The 14,146-nt window shown below is 40.2% G+C and overlaps 1 protein-coding gene across 2 annotated transcripts in view; it reads right to left on the bottom strand.

Moving 5' to 3' along the window:
* Nucleotides 1–1,741: 1,741 nt before the first annotated feature.
* The window catches only part of LPAR4 (lysophosphatidic acid receptor 4), a 93,872-nt gene continuing 81,467 nt past the window's right edge, over nt 1,742–14,146 (bottom strand). For both annotated transcript variants that reach the window (XM_069212567.1, XM_069212568.1), the window contains exon 2: nt 1,742–12,259. In XM_069212567.1, coding sequence (XP_069068668.1) covers nt 11,044–12,093 — 1,050 coding nt within the window. In that variant the 5' untranslated portion in view covers nt 12,094–12,259 and the 3' untranslated portion in view covers nt 1,742–11,043. The remainder of the gene's footprint in view (nt 12,260–14,146) is intronic.

Below are 14,146 nucleotides of genomic sequence, written 5' to 3'. Positions count from 1 at the left end.
CCTAGTTTTTAAAAATGTACAGGATTGCTAGATTTCCCTAGGTGCCGGCTGAGCTAGAGCTCAAAATCCACAGTTAGGCTTTTTCAATGGGGAAATGTGATGTGTCCACATTGGGTTTTGGGTAGTTTCCTATTGAGGGCAGTAGGTCTACCCCCACAAGTGAGGTACCATTTTCATCGGAAGACTTGGGGGAACACAGAATAGCAGAACAAGCGATATTACCAATTGTCCTCTGCATTTTCACCTTCCATGTGTAAGACGGTGTGTGTAAGAAAGAAGACATTTTGAGAAAGGCCCTCTAATATACATGCTAGTAATGGGACCCCCAAATTCAGAGATGTGCAAATAACCACTGCTTCTAAACTCCATATCTTTTGCCTATTTTGGAATGTAGAGGTTTCCTTGATACCTATTTTTCACTCTTTATATTTTACCAAATTATTTGCTGTATACCCCTTACACAATGAAAACCCATTGATAGCTGCAGTTCTTTGTGAACCTAGAAGCCCTATTTATCTCCACAGCCAAAAGTATTCAGCAGGTTTGAAGGTATATTTCTGTTGAAAATATGCCATAGCTGGAAAAAGTTACAGATGAAAACTTTGACAGAAGTGGCCGTATTTTTCAACTCAATTTCAATTTTCTTTTAATTTCAACAGTTACTTTCTGTAGGAAAACCTTGAAGGATCTAGGCAAATGACCACTTGCTGAATTTAGAATTGTATCTACTTTTTAGAAATGTTTAGCTGTCCTGGATCCCTAATGGGTTTCACACTCATTTCTGTCACTAACTGGAAGGAGGGTGAAAGCACACAAAATTGTAGAAATGGAGTATGTTCCTGTAAAATGCCATAACTGTGTTGGAAAATTTGGTTTTCTGATTCAAGTCTGCCTGTTCCTGAAAGCTGGGAAGATGGTGATTTCAGTATCACAAACCCTTTGTTGATGCCATTTGCAGGGAAAAAAACAGATGATTTCTTCTGCAGCACTTTCCCCCCCCCAAAAAAACTAATTTTAGCTGCATTTTACCTAATTTCTTGGTCCCCACCATGGGATTCCATAAATCCTGGGTATCTTTAGAATCCCCACGATGTTTGGGAAACAGGGCGCAAATTTGGTTTGGATAGCTTATGTGGAAAAAAGTTATGGAGCCTTAAGTGCGAACTATCCCAAATAGCCAAAAAAGGGTTCAGCACAGGGGGGTGAAAGGCCCATCAGCTAAGGGGTTAAGTTTTAGTACTGAGAGAGTTCATGAGCAGAAATGTTTTGTCAAGAAGAAATGAATAAAAAATCGACTTAATGTGTCATATCCACAGGCCTGAACTTTAGCATTAACTGTACTAGAAAAATTACAGGTAATTCATAAACCTCTTGGCAATTTTGACTGCATTTAGTTTAATGTTGGAAAAACAGCCAACTGTTTCTCGTCAAATATAACTGTTATTAGAAAAGTAGAAACACTGGCAGGCAGTTCACACAGTAAAAGGCAGTCATTATACTCACATCATAGTAGGTTTGTGTCCCCGTATACTGGATGTTATCCAATCACTTACAGTGCTCTCTGCCTTTTTAATATTTGCTGGTGAAGGCTAGACAGTGGTCAGTGCTTCCTGTTTAAAATATTTATTATGCTAATTGCAAACCACAAGTTCTTCCAACCACGGTCACAATCGACTGAATTATTGCAAAATGATTATAGTTTACCCTATGAATGTTTAACTTTTACAAATAAAGACAACAATTAAGTGTTTAGTGGTGCTATTTATTAATGCAATATTAATATAAAAATAAAATTAAATCATTTTGCATACATAAAAAAGGCAGTAGTTTAGAAATTATTTTTTTATCTTCTGTTCCTCAGTTTCATAACTTAAGTTTGCCAGTAGCAATGGATTCATTGTATATATAGAACATATAAGAAGCCATAGGGAAGAAAACTGTATGCATTAAGATATAGAACATATAATAAGCCATAGGGAAGAAAACTGTATGCATTAGAACCCCAAAAGAATCAGTGTGTGATGCTGTGATGCTTATATTGTGCAATTCTGTACAAGGGCCCAGTCAACTGACAAAATCTGCTTTTGGAGGGTGACTTCCTCTATGGTTTTTACATGTTTTGCTTACAAAAGCCCTCATTTGGGCTCTGCATGTGCTTGAAGGACTTAACACACTTTAGTGCTCCACACAGGAGCCTTTCCAATGTGTAAGGAATTCAAGCTGTCTTTTGTGTCTTGTTGCATCATGTGAGCACTTGTGCAAAACTTTAGTAAACAAAGACCATAATGCTCTTGCAGCAATGTTTTGTAAGTCAAATAATGGAGGAATTTTGGGCCCGATTATAAGTTTGTCGGACGGAATATCCATCTGTCAAACTCCTGATGAGGGGGTTGCCACCATGCTGGCTACCTCCTCGCCGGCCCCATTAAGACTTTCCTTCTTGGCTGACCGGTGGAAATCAAGGTTTTCGCTGGTGAGCCCAGCAGGAAAGTGGCAGCACCATTGTCGATTAGGAGCTGGTGGGGAGGCACCAGCACCCTTGTAATGTGCACTGCCTGCACAGAGAAAAAAGTGCATATTACGAGTGAGCTGCGGAGGGGGACCCCTGCACTGTCCATGCCACAAGCTTGGGCGGTGGAGGGGCCCCCTGTGACCTCCTGCACCTGTTCTCTGCCAGCCTTTTCATGGTGGTGAAACCACCATGAAAAGGTTGGCAGAGAACTAGATGGTAATCAGCAGGCCAACACTGAGTTCAGCACTGCCCTGGCTGATTCCAACCTGCACCGCCATCATCCTGTTGGGATCTCCAAACTTGGCGGAGATGGCAGTAGTTTAGTGGGGCTGCCCACCAACCTCGTAATGTGGCAGTCGGACCACCACAACCGCAGCGGTCCAACCGCCAAATAGAGTGTGATGGTCTGAGGACCACCACACTCGTAATTAGGCCCTTTGTTTGGACATCTACCATGACATGGGTTTTAACAGTGGATGGGTTGGCCTAGTGTAGCGCTATGGTTCTTCCTCCCCCATTTAACCAATGTCAAAGGGAAGTATCCATACCTCCATCTGCTGCACAATGTTCTTTTTATTAGACTACTCATCAACTTTCTGCTTGTGAGTTGTCAATACAAGTTCTTACTTAGCACCAAAGAACACATGAAGACAGCCATCAATTGCCTGAAGGAACTTTGGCAGACCTATAACCTATTTGTCTCAGCTGACAAAGAAGCCAACCATAACCATTTCTTTGCTCTGTAGGTAGTGATTGCTACATACAATTTATAGAACTGTTTTCATCCAAAAGAAAGGCTTGCCTTTTTTCTGCATTTGCATAATGTTCCCTTTTTCCAAATAACCAAATTTTAGATTATTCATTAATTTTTACAAACCTTTTAATTTTTTAACTGCTTTGCATATTTAATGAAGTAGTAATTATCGTAAACTGAACCTGAAAAAATGTTTGTATCTTTGGCAAAAGTCAAACATTTCCTGGAAAATACAGAAGCATATTTTGGGGGAAATTTGCTCACCAAATAAATTCGGTTGAGGGCTAATGCCAGCAAAATATGTCAGTCTGTACTTTCTGTAGAAAGAGAAGATAAAAAAGGAAATTCTGCAAGCACGTGTCATCTACTGAGTTTCACAGACCATAACCCTTGCTTTAATGCCCTCTCCCACGCTTACATGGATGTCATACACGTTTATTTTACATTAAACTATCCCAACCCCAGCAAAAGGTGGCTGAAATATGTATGGTAGCCCATTCTTCTTGGAGAATGATCACTCCACTCCATTGGAGTATTAACAGTTAGGTAATGTTGTGCAAGTGATTAAGTGTCTGTCTTTAAAGTAGGTTTCATGAGGGGAGAACTTTGACTCAGACAAGGACTTAAAATAGGAATAGTTCCCAATGTTAATTGTAAATAGTGTTTCTAAGTCATGATCAGGGCTACTCTCCTTATAGTCTGTGTCAAAATCAAGCTTCTCCAAGTAGCTCATGAGCTACTAGTAGATCAGCAGCTTACTGTAAATAGCTCTCCTGTGAGTAGCCCTGCCTCCTGAACTGGAAGTTATTGTTAATTGAATTAATATATATATATAACAAATTGAAAAACCTGGATTCCAGATTCAAGATTATTACCCATTTACATGCATTTCAAATTGATAAAATGTTTTTTTACCTGACTCATCCAGTGGTAATCTTGCATTCGGTGGCCACTGGTACCCTATCTGACAAATTCCCTATTACAACTCTAATAATATTAGTAGTTCTGGATGATTTTCATTGAACAAAGATAGTTCTCATTATAGAAAAGGTTGGAGACCCATGGTCTAAATCTCCTGGACTTCTATCACAAGTGTATTTCTACAGTGCTAAGTCAGTAGGTGTGCTGCCTTCCAGCGAATGAATATAAGGACATACGAAAAATATCATAAGGCTTTTGCTTCCCTCTGTGTTCATTCTATTAAATGGGCACTAAATACAGTAATATAACGGGGCACTTCACAAATATTTGCAAATGAGATGGAAAATACCCATTTCTGCATCTTACTTCACAAAATGCAGGACTACAAACCATACAATGAACGACCTAAATGTGCATGCAGAGCACTGTACCTGTATTTTGCACAGAGTGATGTCCTTTTCAAAGTTTAGCACTATCAATTGTGTGAATGTCCTCTTAAAGGGCAATTCTTCTACCCTAATAAAGCCTGATTCCCTGAAATGCTACAATTATTCCCTTGCCATGTGCAACATTGTTCAGAAAAAATGGCACATTGTGCAAAGCATGGTTTTGGTGTTACTGCGGTAGGAGCAGCATTTGAACACAGAATGTTTTACGGTAACAAAGTGCAGCGTGGGTAAAATGTTTCGCCAACCAAATGCACTGGACGTTTTCACTGCAGAAGACACTTGCAAGGGCAGATGCCTGGTCTCATACGGTTCAGGGATGGCGCTGGGGATGAAACAAGACAGCTGATGGCAGCCCAGGTCAAAGAACTTCACTTTTTCCTTCTCTGCCAGTGCACTTAGCACTGACTGATGCCTGAAGCATTTTCCACAGCTGTTGAGCCCTTTAACATACTGAAGCAGCTGGAGCGAGCCGTGCATCTTATCACATTCTTTCATGCTCTGAAATCCAGTCTTTTATGACCCTGAAATCCAGCTTGTTGTAAGTCAGCTCTTGTACTGGTCTCACACTGACGTGAAACATAAACAACATGCAACAATTCGCACAACACAAACATTCACATTCAGCGCGGATTAAAGGACAGTAACGGTTTTGGTTCCTCATTATATTAGAGAAAACAATAATACACTCCTTGTGCTAGCTGGCGATTTAAAGTGCAGGATATAAGACCTTTTCATGCAGAACACAACTGTTTTTGAGAAGTCTATCGCAGACGACTGGTGCTGTGCAGAGGCTACATAATGTTATGTAAATATAAATCAGGAGAGGACTCACTAAAACCAGTGTAAGATGTCTCTCGTTCGCGATCTACACTAGAGATTTCCCCTTTTTGTTGACAGGACAGTCACTCACTGGAAGCTCCAGTGGCATGCTTCATACTTGAGTCCTCACCCAGATACAGGCAGCATCTGGGTGGGCTCAACCTTGAATCACAGGGGATCTCTTTTGTGAAGGGGAGAGTGGATTGCAAAATAAAATGACCCACAAGGACACTTGGCGGAACTATTTATGTTGGTGTCTTGTGGCAAGATTAAAAAACAAAAAAATAAGCCCTAGAAGTAATCAATAGGACACTGCCATTTGTAAAGGCTACATTTTCAGCCGTATTCTAGTGCCAAACAAGGTCAAATGACTTTCATCAGGACGTTGACCCTAAACTCCCAATAACAAGTTGTTGATTGTGCGATGATGATACCACTGCACACTTTTATGCTAAGGAGGTGGCTAGCATGTGCAAATGTCCTAAGAGGGCATGCAATTCACACAACCCCATATGAGGCACTTCCTCATATCAAGCGAACTGTGGGTTAAAAAAGAGAGAACAGTTTAGGACATCCTAATTTGTGTCTACAGCACTGCTAAATGCAAAACTGGCATTTCATATGATGTAACATTTGGGAGCACTACACACAGGAGCGTTTGCAAGCTGTAATGCCATGTTCATGGTTCTTTTGCTGAACCTTCTTTGTGTGCACATTCATGATTCAATGTACCTATTGTGCTTAAGCACAGTGTTAAATGGTAAGGAGGGGACTAATAATGCATCTTGTGACAGCATGATATACACCTTCACATCATGGCAAACAGTGCTCCGCTCTTGCGCGGTCTGCGACTGACAGTTTGTAGTTGCATGCAGGTCAATAATAACTTACAACCATGTTTACATACAGAATGCAGTAAACCAACTATCTGGAGTAATGATGATTACCATTAGGAATGATGGCAGGTAATTTAGCTGCTGTTTCTAATAATGGGAGCCTCTGTCGCCAACCCTTTCTTCTTGCTGGTCTTAACCACTCACTGATCCTTTTTGTCGATATGCATATGTTAGTAACTATTTGTCTCTCATTAGTGGTCACTTAGCTCCATCTCCTTATTTTCACTAGGAACAAATAGGTAAAATTAAGGGACAAAAAGAGGAATAACCTGGTTAGTCAAACCTGGAATTGCTGACTCCCCCAATAATTTCCCCTTTTTTAGTGGACCCTTATAAGAGACCAGTACCCATACCCATAACTCCAGGGGTGGGGAAATCCCAGAATATTTGGCCATTTGTTCTACATGCAGAGAGTTGATTTGTGGTCTCACTACTGTTCCCACGGTAAAGTACTGCAGTAATATTGCACCCACAAAGCTACTGTTCCTGCAGGGCTCCCCATGGATCAGGAGCCCTTTTGCCGCATCTTTTCAAGTTCTGCACCTTAGCATGGGAGACAACGCTCGGGTTCACCTTTTCCTCGTGTATACGTGCAAGATCATGCAGTTTTTTTACCCCATGATTGCATCAGGGTTGACCTAGTGAGTTTTAGCAGGTTACAACCAGCGATTGCAGCTATTACCACACAACTCCGATTAGGGTGCAATTGGGATTCCTGGAGGAGTTGTAATAAGTTGCTTGGACTTTAGTTTTAGACTTCTAGCGCCAGTGCCCTTGTTAGTATTATTTGTGATTCACACCATTGATATTCTGCATCCACCTTTTGTTCCCACACTTCCTAATTCACTAGCTAGCTCACGCACATGCCACATGTGCAGACTGCATTTGTCGTAATGTTTTTTCATGCTCCTGGAGAAGAGCCCAGATGCATTATAAAATACTGTTTTTGAATTCACACTGAAGGAATATTCATCAAACGCTACCAGGAATGTGAGGGCCATGACCTTAAAGTATAGCGTATCCCTCCCCTTTCTCCCCTCCACTGCCCTGGGTTCTAGCACTAGGCGGCCTTCCACCTCTGCCCTCCCGCAGTGACTCAGGGATTCCAGTTACACATTCTGTCACTTAAGCCTAAACCTTCAGCAGCTGGCTGCACCATTCATGAGGGAGCGAAGGCTTTGGTCGTGTTCTTTTTCATTTGAGATCAAGCAGATGTTGTTGCGAGTTATAGAGATTTTGTCAAATAATAGTGAATTTCCATCCCTACATTGTGTACCTAATAGCACATTCTATTGTAGGTCACTGGTCAAGGAGAATGTAATGGATGTTAAAGCGGTAGAGTCGTGAATATATTGTTGGCAATAACTATCAAGCACTAGAAGGCCGCAGTGGGCGTTGTCTACTGCAGTTCCCAAGTTCACACGCTTTCCATTAGGCGGCTGTCACGTCGTCTGGCTTGTTTGCGGTGAGACGAGGTACCTCGGCCCGTATTTATATTTTTTTTTAGCGCCGCATTTGCGCCGCTTTTTGACGAAAAACGGCGCACACCTACAAAATACAATGGCATTTTGCAAGTTTGCGCCGTTTTTGCGTCAAAAAACGACGCAAATGCGGCGCAAAAAAAGTATAAATACGGACCCTCGTCTTTAAATAACCAATTTTAAAAATGGTGCTGTCCATAAATATGTAAGGTACTAAATGTAAGGTAAGGCGATATGTAATGGACCCTTTAATAGGACAGACACTGGAATCAAATAGTCGCCAACCGCAATGCTGCTTATAGCTTCAATATTACTACCACAAAATAAAAATATACAACTATGCCTCATTTCTTTGGGAATTGGGTTACTGCATTCTGCCAGGTATATACATTAGTGGACAACAATGAATAAAGAAGAGATTAATAAACAAATCCAATGCCAGCTAAAACATTAGTAAATACAATTATACATTTAATGTGATTAACTTAAATCGGACTTTGTTATGTTTTCTGTGTGAATAAAATACTTCTTCTCAATTATTTTTGTTTGTATTGTTGTGCTGCATGTCTTTAACTTTCCATTCTATCTCTCTCCTTTTTGTTCTGTACTCCACATTTCAAGACCATTTATTTTCTTTGCACCTTTCACATGAGATGTTGCATCTCTTATGATGCTATATTTGTCAAAACGGATCTGTCGTGGCACAGAGCTCTATCCATCCCTTTGGTCCCTTGTATTTCTTGATAGCCTTTAGCTTTCACTTTTATTCCAATATTCCAATGTTACTTGGTTTCCATACTTTCCCTTCAACGTTTCTTTAACTTACTCAGCCGCACCATATGTCTCCATCTTGCCCTCTTAGGGATTTGCATCTTTCCCATTTCACATGTTTTGAATGGTCTTTCTATTTACCCTTCTCCTTCTTTTCTCCTGATGGCTCACTCCCTCCTACATCTCACACCTCCTCCCCATTCTACAATTCTCATGTAGAATTCCTTTCTTCTACATGTGCCTTCCAGATACGTTCTGGTTTCTCTAGCATAATCATACTGGCCTCTCTGATCTCATCACCCGTTATTTCTTCTTTCCTCGTTCCTCTTAAATGCTCTTCCTTGATCTTTGTTTCATGTTTATTCATGTATATCTTCCATAGAATACCAGACTGAAAATGGAGAAATTCATTGGAGCACTTTCTGTAGACCAATGTTTGCAATGTGTTTGCAATTGTAAATCTCTTTGACATAATGAAACGTTGCTATATTCTACACAACAAATCCAGTATACTATAGATTGAGAATTTGCTCTTTATATCGAGTCAGAGACTCCGACAGAAAAGATGGTTCTTATCTGCAATCAAATCTTACATTTTATTATGAAGAATCTGTGTTATTTGTAAACACGCTTCGCATGATAAACTTCCGGTTATTTCCATAACAAATGTGGATCCTAAAATCCCACTTTGTAATCAAGAAAAGAATAGCTCACTGGTCTGGGGTTAGAATCACAATGATAATACACTCTGATTTTCCTTGCTGATTGGAATCAGTTTTATGACTAAATAGAGGTCAAACCTGTTGTGTCTGCATTTTTTAAACAAGTAGAAAAATATGAGAAGGCGCAGTGCCATCTTCTCTTGCTTATAAAAAACCCAAGAGTTTCTCCTTTTCACTTATACAGCCCACATGGGGATTGCAATCTGACCTACTGTCTTTAAAGAAGAGACATTGTTGATACTAGCAATATTTTAACATCTCAAAGAATTGAAGTGGTTCTGACAAACTCAAGGGCCTACTCTACATTGTCCTAGACTTTCCAATAAACAATTGTTCACTTTATTAATGTTGTAATTCCTACTATGATTTCTTATTGTATCCAACCTAGTTGATTACCTTTAGATAAAGGCTGTTAGCCCAGTGACAATGGCTACCGGATGCTCTCTTGTGTTGCCCACCAAAAAGATCTACATGACCTTAAAAAAAAATGAAAATACGCACCACACAATCGAAAACTATATTGCATGTGCCCTACCTCTACAGTGCAAATGCTTATTGCTGGAATGATGCAAGATATGCAAAATTTATATGGATCACAATCAAAACTGAACAAATGGACACAATAATCAGCTTATCATGTCCCTTTCTACATAGACAGCTACATAGGCAATACTGTGTCTAGGAACATCAAACCCTAGTGATCTGAAGGGAAGAAAGGTGCATAAACCTCTGGAGTTTGTCTTCTCTGACATACAAAGAGTGGCACTGGTGTATGCACACATTACGAGACATTTAATAAAGTGTCAGTAAGGCTGCACTCGAAAAAATGTAGTTTTCTGTTCTTTGAAGCTTCGACTATTAATTTCGAGAAGTGAAAAATGTCAAAAGCAAGCCCTTAAAATAAAATATTACTGCACAAATTGGCAAATGTTGTGTATGGTGTCCTATAAATTAAACCATGTTTCGGGATAAGCTAAGATTTACCAGTGTTTCCTTCTATTTCCCAAAATCCTAGAAGCAGTATCAAATTGTTCCCTGTTGTTGGGAATATGTGAGTATGCATCTTACATATGCCACAGTGGAGCAAGGAACTTCTATACTTTCATCAAGAATCTGTTGTTTGTCAGAGGCTGAAACCATGTGTCGATTTCCAGTTATTACATTTAGTTGTAAATGATACATCATTTTATATTAACGGCTGACATGCATTCCCAGGTCCAATTTCCTTGATGCCTGTGTAATTGCTGTACGTTTTCCTTCCCGGACCAACTCATCTGCCTCAATTATGCCTTAATCTTAGAATGTATACACTCAACAACCCTAGGAATTGGAGAAAGGCTTCAGGCGTCACTGTTGTAGCTAGTAAACACAGAGAACATTATCATGAAACAAGCCAAGGTGAGCAGTGCTCTTCAACACAAGCAATTTAAAGTTAGCACACAAAGGGAACAAGTGTGATGATGGCAATACTGTGTCAACTATATCTTTTAAAGAATATAAACACAATTGAAAACCATACAGAAAGCGTGCCCCGTGTTGCAGTCAGACAGCAGATGTTTTACATTTGATGCATTACTCATGTCATGAACTGCTAAAAAGCATTCAATTAGCTTGCTTGTTCCCCATTGCTCAAAAGTGATATCATTGTTTACTTGCTAGATACACCCCCTTCTAGCCCGCAGCATTTAGAGAAAGAATGTAGTAGTCAAAGGACAGTGTTAGAAATTGGACTCTGCCATAAGTTCTCCCCCATTTGTGATGGTGTGCTCACTTAGCTCCTCCTGTATAGTTGGTATTATATTCTTGACTGTTAGGGGGGCATCGGTCTTGAAAAGAGAGTCAAGTTTTATCGGATTGTTCACCTTGAAAGACTTTTGAAACGTTTCTGAGGTGAAATAATAGACAAAAGGATCAAAACAGCAGTTCAGAGTTGCAATGCACAGGGTGATAGGGTATAGGGTCCTAGCAAATCGCTCCACTGAACAGTTAGCAATAGCCTGAGAGCGAACAAGCGCATACAAGAACAATACGGAGTTGTATGGCACAAAACACACAATAAATATGGCCACATGCACAATGATCATTTTCAACACTTTTTCCTTGTTGGTTCCAATCTGGCAGAGTGTGGCAGGTTTCCGCAGAGTTCGGAGAACCAATGAAGAACAAGTTAAGTTCAGTAGTAGAGGAATTAGAAAGCCAACTATCTCAATAAATATTGTGATCTTAGATAGGTATGTCTTCCAAATGGTCTTAGAAAAGCCTTCAAAGCAGGTTGTGCTTGTATCGGAAACATTTGTTGTGGAGAACAAAGCAGCTGAAATGCCACCACTCAGCACCAGCACCCAAACGCCTGCACAGACAATGGCTGAATTCTTTCGGGTCCTGATGGTGCGGGATCTGAAGGGATAGACAATCGCCAGGAAGCGATCAACGCTGATGCATGTGAGGAAGAGCATGCTGCCATAGATGTTCGTCAGGAATGCTGTGCCTGAAAATTTACAAAGCCCATCTCCAAAGGGCCAATGTCTGTTAAAGTTGTAGAAAATTTTGAAAGGTAGTGTGAAAACAAAGAGCAAATCCGATATGGCAAGATTGGTCATGAAAATTGCAGTTTCATTACGCATTTTCATCCGGCGGCAGAAGACGAACAGGGAGGCACAGTTTGTGATCAGACCCAGGATGAAGACCACACTGTACACAGCCCCGTAGAGGTTGTACTTGAAGGAATCATCGATGACACAGGATTCGTTGTTGCTGTGGTTTCCCATTCCAGGTCTGTGCTACAGGAGTGGGGCAGCGCATTTAAACCGGAGATCTGAAGTACCCAAAAGAGAACGGCTTGTGTGTTCTGGCTTTTACAAGGAACATGTTCCAGTGACGTAACGTGCAGCAGCATTGCCAGTTCTCCCGTTCTCCATAACAGATGTCTTTATCCTAATAGGAGGCAAAATAAACAGTCAGCTTGGCTAATAATTGTCCTCAGTACATCAACAAGCCGCACCCAGGGCCACTGGTATTATGCACTTGTGCAGATGATTCATTTTTCGTTTAATTATAAATTTGCCACATTTGCCATATAGTCCATCACCTGCTCCATAATCAGCAGATTTTTTAAAATAATTTGTTCCTAGCGCAAATGTTTCAAAAGTTTCTAAAAATGTAGCAACATGTGTGGCGGCGCAATGGAAGGTCCTATGGAAAGGTTGACTGGTCACCTTTTCATGGCTTATTCCTATATTAGGGTTTTAAATTGGTAATAGCACAATAGATCACCAGACAGTGTTAACAGGTGTAAAAATGACAAAATAATGAAGTAATACTAACAACAAATGATTTGCATTATGTCAAAAAAGTTATATTTTCTTGCCACAAAATTCAGTCTACCATGCTGCATATTTTGGCTGTCCATTGCCGCATAATTCCAGTGGTCCCAGTCACACCTCATTTCTTGTACAGTCCTTGCGCTTGCTTGTTAGGAAACAACAGAATATCAGACTTTGTAACTCAATTAGTGTATACTTAGGACAGGAGACAAAATTGTATGTGTAAGTAGATGGTACTACTGAAAATTGACACCAATAATATTGTGGCATAATAAGATTGATCACAGAATTTTGTTGGACAAAATATGGAAAGTTAATGCATATAGGGAATACAGTTTACTATTCCTAACTATACATGTCCATTCCCTGAAGTTATATGTACAGTGTAGGTGCATATATATTGAGTTAGGTTAAGAAAAGATAGACTTGCCAGTCGATATTTTATTTTCAATTTTCTGTTCGCCATATTTTGTCCTATTGATATTGTTGATTCGATATCTAGAGGTAATACCATGGAAGTATGTTTCAAAACATTTCTAAAATATCAGTAAGGCTGTAACCTTCAAACTTATTTGACCTGCAAATACTAAATTTGAATCCATTATCTGGTATTTAAGGTACCTACCCTGTCATGAGAAAATGGATATATGTACAAAGTCAAATGGGCCTAAACTTTGCATCGCAACAAATATTTTTGCTCTAAAAGTACAATTTCTATGCAGACAGACTTAGCCTTGAGACGTTTTTTATACATAACCTCCATCACCATAGTCAGGTGCAAAATCACGAGCATCTTGATGTGTTTCTATTTGCTTTATATTTCCAATGCGTGTAAACTGCACAGTGGCTCTCCCTGTAGCACCGGTGCTCTTTACAATCTAGGACCATGGCTGTGGGAGAATTACCTTTGGAAGGAGAAATGTGTATCTCTTTTGTGGCAGAACTTAAGCACGTGAAACTGATGCGGTCGGAAATATTGTCATTCCACTTCTGGCTAGTCATCACGTATGCCAGGCCTCTATAGTAAATAAACAGCAGTGGGAGCGTCTGCAGTAGCTCGCTGCATGGTGCACCCGCAGGAAGGGAAGCCGACAAGGCTCTTAACACACACACAGGCACCCACTCACTGCAGCAAATATCATGTGAAACGATTGATCTAAAGCAGCCGTCGCTTGAATAGATTAAGAAAATAGGATTTATTTTAATTGGTGAAGATAAAGAGGTGTTTTAGTTCACTGCAGTAGTCCCAGTTTTATCCCTCCAGGAAACATGAGAACTATTTGGCATATTTGAAACATTCGATGTTTGCCGCTTGAGCTGCTATTTTCCAGACCTAAAACACAGACGCATGACCTAGCCCGACCCCGGTCTATATTTATTTATGTACCTACATATTTTCTATTGCGAGAACTGCCTGGTTTTTACTCTCATGAATAAACAGCTGTACACGTTTATCACGAAAAGAGGTGTGCGCGCGCAAGGCGCAGAGGCCCGCATT

This window comes from Pleurodeles waltl, chromosome 2_1 (assembly GCF_031143425.1).
Source record: "Pleurodeles waltl isolate 20211129_DDA chromosome 2_1, aPleWal1.hap1.20221129, whole genome shotgun sequence".
Classification (NCBI taxonomy): domain Eukaryota; kingdom Metazoa; phylum Chordata; class Amphibia; order Caudata; family Salamandridae; genus Pleurodeles; species Pleurodeles waltl.
Note: the sequence above shows the minus strand (reverse complement) of the source record. Positions and strands in the feature narration are given on the sequence as shown.